Source organism: Talpa occidentalis, unplaced genomic scaffold (genome assembly GCF_014898055.3).
Source record: "Talpa occidentalis isolate TD23 unplaced genomic scaffold, MPIMG_talOcc4v2.1 talOcc4.5, whole genome shotgun sequence".
Lineage (NCBI taxonomy): Eukaryota > Metazoa > Chordata > Mammalia > Eulipotyphla > Talpidae > Talpa > Talpa occidentalis.
The window spans coordinates 112,320,399-112,336,360 of record NW_023604861.1 but is presented as its reverse complement, the minus strand read 5'-3'; the positions used below and the strand labels follow the sequence as shown (position 1 = coordinate 112,336,360).

At 35.1% G+C, this 15,962-nt stretch overlaps 1 protein-coding gene across 2 annotated transcripts in view; it reads right to left on the bottom strand.

Annotated features, from left to right (window-relative positions):
* Positions 1 to 15,962, bottom strand: part of LOC119259348 (S1 RNA-binding domain-containing protein 1) — a 170,136-nt gene that overhangs the window by 71,465 nt on the left and 82,709 nt on the right. For both annotated transcript variants that reach the window (XM_037528130.2, XM_037528129.2), the window contains one exon: positions 972 to 1,063. In XM_037528130.2, the coding sequence (XP_037384027.1) occupies positions 972 to 1,063 (92 nt within the window). The remainder of the gene's footprint in view (positions 1 to 971; positions 1,064 to 15,962) is intronic.

The following is a 15,962-nucleotide window of genomic DNA, read 5'->3' as shown; positions in this document are numbered from 1 at the left end:
CCACATGGAAGTGGGCTGACACAGGAGGCAGGCACACCTGCAGTGAACCACAAACTAGACTCAGACAGACTTTGACATCAGAGTAAGAGGATCCCATAACAATTCCTCTTTTATTATTTCCTGTCCTGTTGGAATGTTGCAATCTTGTCTCTCATCTATAATATTGTGATAGGAACCTACTCACATGGAAGAGGAAACAGCAGTGGGAAGTCTGAAGAATTGCCAACTCCTTCACCAATTAATTGAAACACCCTGTTAGCATATACAGCCACCTTAGGAATGTCTAGATTTGATTTTTTTTATAGTATCCTTTTGTTATAGGAGCTAGATATACAAATATTATGTATACACTATGTGGCCACATAAGCCTTGGTTTCCTCATCTATAAAGTGGAGATAATAACAAATGTCTCACGCCTCCCCTGTTGGCGCAGCACTTGAGCACTGGGCTGCAAAGCTGCCCACAGCCTCTGCAGCACCGGTTTGATCCCCGGCCAGCCAGCGAAGGTCCCACATGGTGCGCAGACCTCTCCTACCACCCGCTGCTCCCCTCAGCAGTGTACTTCGACAGTCTGCCTGTTCTGCTCCCTGCTCTGGTGAATTCTCTCACCCTCCCACGCTTCTGACTGTACCCAGTGCTTATATAAATAAATAAATAAATAAATGAATCTTTTAAATAAATAAATAATAAATAAATAAATAAACTGTACAAGTCTTTAAAAAAAATAAGATATTTTGGGTATTTTACTACACTCCAGAATGTTATACAGTGTTCTCTCTATAAACAATATTCTTCCTCTTATTTTCCTTAATTCCAATTATTATTCCAGTCAATCACTTTCTAACATGCCAATTCTTATACATGTATCATATCTTTCAAATTTCCTCATATACTTGAACACTTAGTTTGCTATAAAAATAAGTCCAAAATATCAAAATCATGTGATTTTGGAATGGTCCATAATTTCTTACCTGCACTTCTCAAATTAGGGTCCAGTCCTGGCATCTCCTTGTTAGCTTCAGGACTGACACTATAGATTGATGCTCCTGCTTCACTGACAATACTGAGGAAAAAGAAAAGGAGGGATTCATTTTTCAAACCTTTTGCCTGGATAAAAATAAATGAGGGAAACTAGGCATTGCAGGAAAAAAAGTAGCAGGACAAAGTGTTTTCTTGATCTCAATGATACCTATAACATTTAACCTTCATTAACATAAAATAAGCAGTTTTTTTTTCACATAGGAAATACACAGGATCAAAACCATAATGAATTTATTAAGTTCTTTTCTCTATCAGTAGTAATAAGAGAGAGTTTATAGATGACTGCAATGGATACTTCCCCCACCATGACGCCAATTTCAAATTGTCAGGAAATACTAGCTTTTCTAACGTTTATAATCCATTATGGACTGATATGTATGACTCCCATTTGAATTAATCATTCGAAAGCATCTTGGAAAGCACATAATAACACCTGTGAATATGTGAATAAGTGGATAGAAACAAAAACCATTTCCATGAACACTGCCATTAATATAACCTGAATATAATTAACCACCACAATGTGAAAAGGAAAAGGATCAGATGGGATATTATTCAACTTTTCAGGAAGATCAAAAATCCTTTTAGTGAACTAGACTTTCACTTCAGGTAGGTTTTTAAGTATTTCACCATGTATTTAATCAAAGCATCACACTTATGTTTGTTCTCTTTACTTTGACTCCAAATACTTTAAAACCATAATAGGAACACCCTCATACAGCTGATGTTTGTATGATGGTTGTCATTTGTACAGGCTGAAATATTTTTAAGTTAGAAGCTTCTTTATGATGTAATATGCAAAGAAATATCATCTACCTATGTATTCAATATACCTAACCCTCTCTACCATTTGATGACCTAGATGCCAAGATTCAAAAGCAAAATCATTTTAGTGCTTGATTTTTAATCCACTCTTAGCAATCTCTCCCTTTCTCTGCTTCTCTATACCTTCATTTATCAGACAAGTATAGTGGATAACTTTTATTACATCACCCCATTCTCCCCATTCTAACGACTGAACACCAATAAATAAAATGTGAGAAGTCAGTTTGCTATCCCTTGTCTTTGAAGAACACTTCATTGAAGTTTAACAACTGTAAACCACTAGAACTCGAGAAGATTATTCTGGAGAAAATGAAGATCTTTATATATATATTTTACAATCTATCCTAAATTTCATAATGTAAAAAATGGATACTGCAACTGAAAAGCAAGACTGTTCAATCTAATCCTCCATCAACACCAACATGATACACTGAGAGGTAAATGAGTGCATTTTATATACAACGTATAAAACCAAGCATCTTACAGGCTTATCCCATTTAATATTGGGGGTGCGGCATTTTTCCACAGATACATGATGTAACTACGGTGATATAGCTAATAGGTATCTGCACTGGTTTTAACTCTAACCTCCATGATTGCCAGCATAAGCACAAGTAACCTTGGAATAGCTTCACAGTTTCTCATTAAAATGAAAACTCATTATATATTGTTTTTTGCTAAACAACAAACGCAAAATCTATTTAAGAACCATTCTCTTAAACTTATTACTTCCCTTCACTTTTGATCAAAAGGTAAAGTGAATTTTGTTTCTTATATATCTAAGGTAGAATATAAAGCATATAGAAGGTCAAATATGTTCTACAATTTCAGGACTGGTTAAAATTTAAAGGTAACTGCACTTTTCCTCAAAAATAAGATTTGTATTATCCTCATCTTCTATTTATATAATGGTCAAGGAGAAACCATAATGTCAAATAAAGACTCAAGTAAAGAAGAAAATTCTTAGTATGATATAATATGATGTCAAAAACCAATGTATTAGATTCTCAATTCCATTATAGCAGCACTTCTTAACCTAGAGCCCTTGGATTCTGGGCAGGCATTAATTAAAACTATATGCAAAATGTTTGTTTATGTTTTTTTCCCTAGGAAAAGGAGTTACAGTTTTCTTTGATTGCTTAAAGAAATCCATGATCCCCCAAAAGGTTAAGAAACACCAACACAGGATGAGAATATTCAGTTAGTATCCATGGAAAATTTGGTTTCAAATACAAATTAACACTTAGTCTAAAAAACTTCTTTCCAAAAAACCAAAGTATCCAGGAAGTGAAGACTTGGCCTATTATTAAGAAAACAGAATGTTTTTAAAGATCTCACCACAAATTTATTTTCTATCATTTCCAGAAGCTTCTAAAATTTCCAGTATTTAAGCAGAGGGCATTTAAATGATAAATAAAAATTCCAATTAACTGTGGCCTTAAGCAGTCAGGTACCTGAGAATTTGCTGGATGATTCACTGTCTCTTAGAAGTTATAATTCTCAATAGACTGAGGGAAACTATTGCAAAGAAAAACACTCAGATAATAAATATTCCTCCAAATACCATACTGCCACTTCTTTTAAACAGAGGAATACAAAACAGATGTGACATACTGCACCCAAAGATTTTAGATTAACATTAATATTAAATCAATACAAAATGTAGTAAATTTTATGTGCACTAGTTATTAGATAGCATGGGTCCAATAAACAATTAAGGACTAAGCACACATCAGAATGCTTAAATAATCTAAATGAACAGAAAAAACTCAATATGTATCACTTCAATATAAAATATACAAGAACCTAATAAGCATATGTGGCAAGAATGAAACAAATCAAGCTGAGAGTGGTGATGATTTTTTCCAGGAGAAGGTACTAAGAACAAAAGTCATCATGTCTTCTCTCACCCTTTTTCCTCCCTTTTTGGAGTTCAAGGATAAGGCATTAAGCAGAAAAAAATGAACTTTTTTGGAAAAAACAAAACCAAACCAACTATTGAAAAAGTATTCCAATTATCTCTAATATGTTTTGAGAAAAGCAAAATTATCTTTGCAAAAAATGCAGGTATCTATTTAATAAGGGTTGCATTTCACAACACAAATTCCTATCAGGTATAAACAAATTAAGTTCATAATCTTAGCAATTTGATGATTTTATTTATCTTACCACAAAGCAGACAAGATTTGGGCAGAACTTATTATTTAGGGGGAATTTAACTGACATTTGTAACTGAACTAGGTTTCAAGATTATTACAATACTCTGTAGTTCCTTCAAATTGCTAGTTTAGACAAATATCTAAAAAGACATGGGTTAGTCAAGCTTTAAATGTATGAAAGACATTACAGAAGTTCCCAGATTATGTCAAGACAATAGTCAATTCTCTGGAATTACCTTTGAAATTTCTAAACATTTTATCTAATTCAGCAGCAATATTTTAGGGTCTATATTAAAAAAAATACAATTAAATATATTAAAAAAAAAGACATATGCATAACCTAAAAGGCAAGTGACATGACCACATTTATTTTTAATTTTTAAGAAATTTATAAAAACTTAAAAAACCAAATTTTGTTATTTCAAGTAAAATTCAAAGATGTCGAAAAATCTGACCATTATCAAGATGTTTTTAAAAAATATGTTTAAATTACAGGATTTATTTCTAGAGTTTAAAAGTCTCTTTCCCAAAACAAACTATTTAGGAAAATCTTTTAAATTGAGATTTGCAAGTAGTTTTCTTCCAGTAACTATTCATTCTGACAGTAAGAGAATGACAATTTCTTTCACAAAATTGAAATGGGGAATGGAGAGGGGAATAGATTATTTTCATGAGACTGGAAAACTAAGTGGTTTTATTTTTTTCCAGTTATTGAGTTAATAGTTTTCACATTCATTTGTAAGGTGACGTGAAGTCTATGTTAGTCTTCCCCTTCTCCCCAATTCTCAAATATAAAAACAGCATTTTTTCTTATTTCAAAATAAATCATATGCTTTCTTATATTAATGGGAATATCTTATTCAAATGTAGAAATTAAATGAAAATGCAGTTATTTAAGTACAGTATCAAAAACTAATTAGTCATAAAAGTATACTTAGAATTCTTCAAATTTTATCAATATCTAGCAGCTTTCTTTTCGTTCTTCCTCTTTGCAAAAAATGCAGGTGTCTATTTTATAAGTGTTCCATTTCACAGAACATTTCTGTCCACCAAAAAATATATACTCAATAGCTACCATGCTAAACACACAGCTCATTTTACTAGTTTTAAAAATAATTTCTTTAAAAACCACTCCAAATTTTTAGAGAAATGCTCATATAAATTAAGAGTAATTGTCTTGACCTAAGTTTCTTAGCAAAAAATAGAAAGTGCTAAAAATGGTAAACAATCAAATCTTAATTCTTTGTTCTACATATAAGATAACCTATTCAGAAGCATGAAAGGATAGTTATTTGTATGTTGGGGTAGGAGATGAGTCCAAAACCAAACCACCCTGAATAAAAGGGACTCTCAGATTTAATGTTTAATGGATAAGTCTTATTTCTAAGAAAGTATCAAAGTAAACTTAAATCCCTGGATCTAGTGATGAATTATCACTTCAGGAAATCTCAAAGTAGTTATACAGTCATTAAAAGTTATAAAGCATCAAGTGAAAAAGATGGTTACAAAAGTATGATGTGAGAACAACTTTGATGTTTTAAATATATATATATGCAACAAGAAAAATCAGGTTTATGTAATATAACATCAAAAATACTTAAATGAGTTATTCCTTTTGCATTCTTGCATTTCTTGATTTTTTTCCCATAATAATTATGTACTCACCTACATCCAGTAAAAGTTAAAACTTAAATTTAAAATTATCATTTGTTAATTGGCCAGAAAATCTAATACCACATAATGGTCAGCAATTTTTGACCAAAACTTCCTTTATGGTTATTAGGGTTATTTTGAACTTAAATCTGAGTAAACATGCCATTTGCTAGTGGTAACCTCCAAACACAGAATATAGAATATCTCAAACAATTTTTCATGATATTGTTATAACCTAAAAGGTGGCTTAGCAGAAAAGCCAAGAATTAGTTCTCAATTTGTAAACATAGATTAGATAAGAAACGAATGATAAAAATTTTTATAAGAAATTTTTAAATTCATATTATATAAATATTACTTAGTTCTTTTCCTCTGAATTCAGTCCCCAAGTATCCTTTATCACCAGAGCATAATCAGCTCACTGTCCACAACAGAAAGATGTGAAGTGACACTACGGCATGTGCCAAGAAAGGCGCACTTGTGAAAAAAACGCTAGAGGCAAAATTACAGTGAAGTAGAAAAAGAAAAAATACACAACCTCAAGATTTCGATGGCACCAAAAGAAAGTACCATTAGGTATGTAACATTAGCACCATCTGGTGGAAGACCTAGTTAGAAGCAATTCCTAAATTATCAGTTAAAAATTCTAAGCTATCTTTGAAAAGATGACTGTTTTCCAAGGAAAACAAGGGGAGTGATGGTTCTTTTATGATACAGAGGCCCCACAACCACCCTGGGGTTCTTAAAACGTCTACAAACAAAAGCTCTGAGTGTACTTGCTGACTGACAGCCTATCACATCATACCCCTAGAGCACCATTTCAACAACACAGAATTCCCATGGTTTTTTTCCTCCAGTGCACCATACCACATCAGATTAAAATAACACTTTGTAGCCATAACAGAAACCTAAAATAGGTCAAACCCAAATTACGAACTAACAAACAGAACTTTAATTTGGAGTTTGGGGTTCCTCAGAGCACCAGTTACCTATCCTTCTGTGCCATAAACAAACCATTAGTACTCAACATGAAAATCTGGTTCTACTATTTATTTAGCATTTTAGGTTTATGTTCACAGTGATGCTGAGCTGCCACAATGTGTCAAATATTATATTTAAATCATTTACCGCTGTCAGTGGACCATTGCATGATAGACATGACAAAATCAATGATGTCTTCAAATGCCCTCATAGGGGAAAGCAAATCAACAAACTGAAGGACAAAGAAGATGGAGAGCCTGTCTCCTATTTAGAGGGTGAGTTCCTCCATGAGGTGGAAGCAAATTCTAACAAAGAATGGCGCCAGCAGAAACTGTCAGTCTCCACTATCTTCCACTATTATTCCCTCCCTCCCTTGTCTTCACTTTCTTCTGCTTTCCTTTGAAAAGTCCTACCTTTATTTCTTCTTTCCCCATCTACATTTAAACTGTGAAGTTGTCAGTTTCTACATCAGACCACCAAAGGAAGAAACAGGAAAAAACAGCAATAGGAGCAACCACAAGGCATACAGAATAGGAAAAAGGACAAGAGTCCTGCTAACTCCACGACCAGAAAAGCAGACTTGAAGAGAGGATAACTGTGTAAGTAGTTCTTTGCAGAATGACTATAAACATTCCATGCTACTACTATCAAGACAAAAACAAGAGGGCATGGAATAACTACTGATCCAACTTTACAAGTGAAATGTCCTTTGGTCAATATTCTGAAATGTATTGTTTTAAAGAATACACTGTCAACTCACCTGCCATGCCACACACACCCAAAACTGTTTCTCCTGACCCTTCAGTTAACTCTAAAACTGTCATCTTTCTTTGTACTCAATTTATATTTACTCATATAATAACAGTTCATCTGTATTCATTCATTCTTGCTCAACTGCAATTCTATTAGATACAAATCTGAGAATTTCACAGGGAACTGTCCAGAGTTTTCTGACCAAAGAAAAGACTTGTTTTATTTACTCTTTGCTACCCCTCATTTTTTTTTTAGATTAAATACATTTTTTTAGATTAAATACATGTAGGGGAGTTTATCCACTGATAAATACAAGGAATTTAGGGGCAAAAGATTTTAAGAAACTTATTGCAAAATATTTTATTCTTTTATTATCCATCTACACAATAATAGAAGTCAAAGTGATAATTACCAAGTTAGAAGATATAATAATCTAATATTTTACTAGTAATAAGTGTTCAATATAATACTAATTATTGAAAGCTTTTTTGAATGAACAACAAAAAGAGAAAGACAATGAGACTATGAAAAGCAATAATAATTGAAAAGAGAGAAGCTGAGTTATAATTTTCCAGCAAATAGTAACCCAGGTCTTCTTAACCCTCAGCTCAACAAAGTTCTGGAAATAATAATGGTTTTCCGAAATAGTTATCTAAATATCACTGTTGACAATTTCTCAGTGAAGTACACTGACAAATGACACACATCAGTTTACAGTTTCCCACTCTTCCTTTGTTCTCTTATGTGTGTTATTCCTCCGCCACCACAACCTCTATTTTCTTCTGAGGAGAACTTACACCTCAGCAAAAATCATCACCTTCCAGTAAGGGAGAACCTACCTACAAATTTCATCTAACACATTTATCAACCATCAGCCTCCAGTTTGAATACCCAATCCCTTTTCTGGGGCAGCCTCAATGTTGAGAATTTCTCTTGGCCTCCCAATAATGCTGGAAAAAAATAAAACAGCAAAACCAAAAAAAAAAAATAATGACTATTCTACATCAACCCTCTTCTAATCATGGTTTTAAAAGTATACTGAACAGATGGAGAGAGAGAATAACTTGCTCAGTTCAGCTGCCTGCCCCATTTAGGTCTCTATCTATAGTCAGATCTTTACTTTTTTGGGATCACTGCACATTTCTGGCTCTGCTATATTACACTGTGTAAATATTTAGGAGAAACAATTCCTTTCAAGGATCTAAACTTCCACTGTCGTTATGGCAAATGAACCTGTTTATGCTATGTTCGTTAAGTAACAGCAAGCCTAAAAGAAGACAGGAATTTACTAACATGTGGTTCACAAACATCACAATCACAAAGTTTCTCATGGGGACATATCAAGAACATAAAAGACCAGTTTATTTTTATTCCCATTGCCCTGTAATTTTCTTTAGCTCTTCTCTAACAATTCTTAATTTGAACCTTTCCTACAGTTACAGGGACAAGGTGCCGTGAATGTACATCAACTGTACCTACAACTACCCACATCCCCCATTTAACCTTCCTTAATTCTTGGTCCTGTATCAGAATCTGTTGGCGGATGATAAAATACAGATAGCTAGGCCCCAGTCCCAGAGTTTTTGCTTCACTTGGGCAAGGATTTGCATTTCTAACAAGTTGTTGGGTGATGCTGATGTTGCTGGTCCTGAAAGTACTCTTTGTTCTAAGGCTTTACTGAGTATAATTTACATCGTATAAAATTCACCCATCTCAAGTACATAGACTTCCATGGCTTTTAGTAATCGTTGTATAACCATCACCAAAATCCAATTACAGGACTTTTTTTTTTAATCCCCAAAAGATCCTTTGTGCCTATATGCTGTCCTCATTCCCACTTTCAGATCCAGGTAGCCACTATTCCACTTTCTTTTTCCATATATTTGTTTTTTTGGACATTTTATATAGATGGAATCATAAAATATGTGTTCTCATATCTGGCATCTTTATTCAGCATAATTTTTTAAGATTCATCTATATTGTAGCATTAGTACTTTCTTTTTATTGCTGAATAATACTCCATTGTTCTAGTTTATCAGTTTATCCATTCACCAACTGATGAACTTTGGGGGTGTTCTAGTTTTCTGGCATTATGAATGCTGCTATAAACATGTACAATCTCTTTGTGGACATATGCTTCATTTTTCTTGGCTAGATTGCCAGAAATAGAAACACTGGGGTATAAATTTCTGACCAATTTTTAAGATTCTGCCTGGGCGCAATGAATAAAGCCTCCCATTGGTTCATTTCTTTTAAAGTATGTGTTACTGCCTATCTTTTTGACTACAACTATCATTTGGGTTATAAAGTGGTATCAATTGTAGTTTAATATCATTTCATTAATCAGTAATTATGCTGGGGATTTATTCTATGCATTTATTGGCCTTTTCTGATCTTCAGTGAAATATACAAATCTTTCGCCCATTGTAATTATTTGCCACCTTCTTACTGAATTTTAAGTGTTTATGCATTCAAACTAAGTCTATTATCAGATACATCATTTGCATATTTCCTCCCAAATTTTGGACTTGTCTTTTCACTATGTTACTGCTTTTTGAAACAAAAGTTTTAAATTTTGATGAAGTCTGGAACAACACTTTGAAAAATAGTATTTTTTTTAAAAGATTTATTTATTAATTCAAGAACTGGGGTACAGTCAGAGGCATGGGAAGGTGAGAGAATTCACCAGAGACAGAGCGAGGAGCAGAACAGGCAGACGGACCGCAGACACTACTGAGGGGAGCAGTGGGCGAAGCACGAGAGGTCTGCTGCGCCATGTGGGTTTCTCCCTGGCCAGCTGGGAATTGAACCCGCACTGCAGAAGCTGCGGACAGCTTCAAAGCATGGCGCTCAACCTGCTGTGCCACCAGGGAGGCCCAAAAATACAGTTCTAAAGCATCAAAAATTCCAAAGAAATACCAAACCCTTGAAAAAAATGGGAAAGCTTAGTGGCTTCCTATCTGCATAAGCAATAAATAAATGTTATTTGTAGTGTCTGCTTTTTCTATTTTTGTTTTCTTTTAGCAAAGCCTGTCATAATAATCACCCTAAATATATTTACCACTTTTAGGAGAAAAAGAGAATTTTCAGTTAACTAGCTTTAATACAAAATCGAATGAATAAACTTAGCTGCAGCAGGGCCTGGGCTATCACTTGGGAACACTGGGTGATGACTGCTGGCACTGAGGAACATGGGCTTTCTGAGTCAGTATTTTCAGAACCGATGGTCAGTGTGATAGCTTCTGACACCATGTTTAAGATATAATGACTATGTATTCATTCTCATAATTAATGGGAACAAAGATAAATGTATATACCATGGAAGAGATTATAGAGAAACAGATTCCCTGAAATTCTGATATTTTTATTTAACTTTATTAGTCATTTTACTCAGGGCATTTTAAAAATAATTCATACACCAATATAGCCCTCTCTTTATTGAAAAACCTATTGGACTTTAAATTAGGAGGACTCAAATGGTGGCTAAAGTTCAAATCTTGGCTAGGAATATAGCTTACAAATACACAAAATATACTTTAAAAATATATAGGTTATTTCTGATTCTGGTAGAAGTAATAGAAAGATTATTCGTTTTTCAATTGAAACCCAAGATACTACATGTTTATTCCATGATGATTATTATGAAAAAGCAAATCACAAGATAAAGAGGCTTATATGAACACTGTTTTATAATTATCACCTGAAACACACATTCTTTAATTCTCTGGAAAAACTGTAACAACAGGAAGAATCCATTTAAAAGATGAAGAAAATCCATTCAAGTCTACAAGGATCTTTCTTTATATAATTCAAGTTGACCTAGGACCTAAAGAAATTAGCTTAGTTTACTGAAGAACTACCAGGGTTCCCACTCTAAAGTTTTCACATATTTATATTCTAATTCAAGGTTCCTGTTGATAATATAAAAGCCATTAGTCCTCATTGCCTTACAATTGCTGGAGATAGAGTTTATATTTCTACTAGTCTTCATCAATTACACTACCAGAAAAAGCCTGGTGGCCAATATTCATTCTCCCATTTGTACTGTACCACCTAAAGTCACTTAAGAATCTGCCTAAAGATGGGGCCTCCCTAGTGGCACAAGAGGTTAAGACACAGCACAATGAAGCTATCCACAGCCACTGCAGCATGAGTTTGATCCCCAGCCAGGGAGGTGACCCACATGGCACAGACCTCTCCTGACTCCCCCGATGCTCCCATCAACAGTGTATTTCAGTCAATTTGCCTATTCTGTTCCCCACTCTCTCTGATGAATCCTCTGCAATTTCCTAGTGAGAGTCTTACTAAAAACGATGATGGAGGGGACCCAACCCTTACCACTTATCCAGAGAAATGCAAAGTAATAACCTAAAACTAAACCTTTGCTTATACAAACAGCATCATAGCAAATTGGTTTCACACAAAATAGGTATAAAGGAGAGAAAGAACACATAAAAAGCCACATCCAAATCATTGACATAAAACCTGTGTAGTCCTTTTAAAACTAACAGGACTGGGCCTCCCCTGGTGGTGCAGCAGTTGAGTGCTGGGCTGCGAGGCTGCCTGCAGCATCTGCAGTGCTGGTTCGACCCCTGGCTGCCCACCGGTGAGGGTCCCACATGGCGCACAGACCTCTTCTGCCGTGCCTGCTGCTCCCCTCAGCAGTGTATTTCGCCGGTCTACCTGTTCTGTTCCTCATTCTGGCTCTGGTGAATTCTCTCACTCTCCCGCACTTCTGACTATACCCAATGCTTGTATAAATAGATAGATAGACAGACAGATAGATAGATAGATAGATAGATAGATAGATAGATAGATAGATAGATAGATAGAGATAGATCTTCATAGAAAAAAAAAAAAAAAAAAACAACTAACAGGACTGTACCACTCCAGCAATTCACCCATCTATGAACAAATGTCCTCAGTCTATTCCTGAGAAAGGAAGAATGACCAGTTATATCTGTCCTCATCTTGTCTGAAAATCTTGACATTTTTCAGCAAGTAAAGGTTCCAAATGGCAGGTGTCAGAATGCCTCAGCCTCACATGTGGTGCTAGAAGGCAGGAAAAACAGCAGCAGCATGTGGTCATGTCAGAGACACAAAAAGCTGCCTAGAGAGCTAATTCAGAAAAGAGCAAACCTCAGACTCGGTTAAATCACTCTAGTGCCAGATGCCACTACCAGAACAAAGCTGTGGTGCCATGGATTAGCTGCTCAGAGAAACATTTAACTCAAGGCTCTCACAAAAGGGAAAATAGCTGAATGCAATGGCACCTGTCTGTATCCTGTTTGCCTGATAATTTTGTCAAATTAGCTCCTTCTATGAAGAAAAGAAAATGGTCATAGAATTCTTTACTTTGTATACTAGTGGGCACTATTTTCTCAAGGTTATTTCAGATAATCCAAAGAAATTAATATGAGTCTCCCACATTTACATAATACTTACAGTTTTCTGAAAGTGTTTTAAGGGCTACTAACTTTAACTCACTATAAAGAAGTTAAAGATAATAAATACTCTGTTCATTTTACCTGTAGGTTAAGATGACAAAAGACTTAAATAAAATTTGACCATGACCCTCTGAAATCAAGACTTAATTAAGAGTAAGAGAAAGTTGGGCCTCCCCAGTGGCGCAGCGGTTGAGCGCTGGGTTGAGAAGCTGCCCGCAGCCCCTGCAGCGCCAGTTCGATCCCCGGCTGCTCCCCGGCCACCAGAGGAGGGTCCCACATGGCGCGCAGACCTCTCCTGCCGCCCGCTGCTCCCCTCAGCAGTGTACTTCGGTCCTTCTGTCTGCTCTGCTCCCCGCTCTGGCTCTGGTGAATTCTCTCACCCTCCCGCGCTTCTGACTGTACCCCGTGCATGTACAAATAAACAAAACAAACAAATAAACAAATAAAAAAAAAAAAAAAAAAAGAGTAAGAGAAAGTTGGTTTCTGGACTTTAGAGCCAGTAGGCTTTCTCTTAGATACCTATCCTCTCCCAACTTCTCACCTCCCAGGCATCTTTTCACTGGTTTTCTCAATAATCAAGTTTTGGAGCTCTTGAAAGTTGTTCCTGAAGGTCAATTAATAAGTAATTTTGTTCCTAGAGGTGAGCATATTGGGCATGATGGCCTACTTTGTATTTCCTCAGATCTGAATCTAAGACACTGTAATGATTTGAGGAATACTCAAAACAGGGGTTGCTGGAGAAACATAAAAACAAGTTATTGGTATAGGGAGGAACATTCACTATCAAGTTATCTGGTTTGATCCATCAGAAACTAAACAAATAGGATTCACTCAGATAAGCAGTATATAGTAAAAGATATAATTCATCCATGAGGAAGAAAATTCAACATCATTTAGGTTTTTAAACTCCTTGAGGATACATAAGGAGTTTTGGGGTGAAAGATTAATACTTCAAATCATCTTATGTCCTCCCATACCTTAAAAGACAAAGCACTAAAAAGAGCCAGGTCTTTGTTTGGACTCAAGTTTGTAATTTTTTTTTTTTTCAAGAAAATGCTTCTCTTTTACTTACCTTTTTATTATTGTATTACTTTTTTATTCAGGTAAAGCTGATTTACGATAGAACTGAATGCAAGTACAGACTTCTCAAAGCCCTGAAGACAAAAATGATCTTCTAATTCCCTTGCAAAGAAACTGGGCTTTTTATACATAACATTTTTACTCTCTAAGGCTACACCACTGAAATTTGTTTGAGATACACCTGTGCCTATTTTCACAGCAAAACAATTTGGTAGAACTGTCCCTTCTAAGCAACCCACAAGTACTATTACTCAACTCTGTACAGTTGCTCAGGTAATTCCTCATCTTTGTATTTTCAGATCTTATTCTAAGGTTAATTAAAATACACAGCATGAAAAGGATGAAAGTAAATACCAATTAAGAGATATCACCCATAATCATATAAAGACTAAGAATAGTCTTTCCTATATAATCTACTGTTTGAAAATCAAATATACTAAATAAAAGTAAAATTTTATATATTAATTTAATTTCTTATTCATCATGTATTCTGCAGGTTTTCATTTCTTGCTCCTTTTTTTTTTTAAGATTTATTTATTGAAATGGGGTACAGGCCAGATGCGTGGGAGGGTGAGAGGATTCACCAGAGACAGAGCAGGGAACAGAACAGGCAGACTGACTGAAACACACTGCTGAGGGGAGCAGTGGGCGAGACAGGAGAGATCTGCCACGCCATGTGGGACCCTCACCGGCCAGCCAGGATGGAACCAGTGCTGCAGAGGCTGCGGACAGCTTCACAGTGCTGCACTCAACCGCCTGTGCCACCAGGGGAGGCCCTGCAGGCTTCCATTCCTATAAAATGAGTTATTTTGATATGATTATTTTCCATGTCTGCTGTCTTTTTGCTTACACACTTTACTTAATTGATTCCAGACTTCCTAGTTTCTCATGTTTTTTTGCCTCATTCACTGTAATACAGGTATCTGTTTTTTCCTTAACATGGATGAAAACAAACTTATGTTCATGTTTGGAATATAGTAATGGAGTGCTGGTTAAAAAAAGTGTGAAAATGTGTTCAAGAAATGCTTATTACTCAAAATTATGCAAATAGCAAATCACATTTGGTGGACATTTCAACTGAAACACAGGTAGAACCAGTACAACTCAGATACAGATATCTCACAATTTTCAATGTCTTTGTAAAAGAGTCACACTAACAGTCATCAGTATTTTCACAAAAAAGCAAAAGTGCAAATTAGAGCACTTAAATGTTAATTGGATAATAACACGGCATCCTTTTTTTTTTTTTTTTTTTTTTTTTTTTTTATAAATTTTATTGTTATATTCCCCATACAATTGCAGCCCCCCATTCTGACCCCAATCCCTCCCCTCCCGCCCCCGCCCGCCTAAAAGTGTCTCTGGTTCATAGTTTTTTGTTGATTTTGATTTTCACTTTCTTATAGTTATTCATTTTCCTGGTCCCTTATTTAAGTTTTCTAGATTCCTGCTATGAGTGAGACCATCCGGTATTTTTCTTTTTCTTTTTGGCTTATTTCGCTGAGCATGATCCCTTCCAGCGCCATCCATGTTGCTGCAAATTGCATAACACGGCATCCTTTTTAAGCCAAAACACAAAGACTAAGCTTATTAAGATCACTAAACATTGCCTGAAATTTAAAAACAAATTCATATTCTGTCCAATTCTCCCTTCAAATCTCCAAAATCTTCTACTATCTCCTCTGGTGTTACTGATGATTTTAAATATTAATTGCTGGCCCTTATTTTTGGTAAATGTATTTTATCTCAGCCATCCTCATAAGGGAGTGGGGTACCCCTAAAATAAACAAATGAGTAAATATATCCTCCCAGTCTAATCACACCTAAAATAACATCTCTCTCCCATGCCTTCTTAAAGTTTCCTGCCTCAAATTCTCAAAACTTGGCCAACAGATATAATTTTTAAAATACAATATACGAAAGAATGTTAGAAGGTTAGCCAGATATTTGGTTACATTATAATTTAAAGACATATCTTTTGTTCAGATATTTGGTCACACTGTAACTTAAAGGTATATATTCTTAA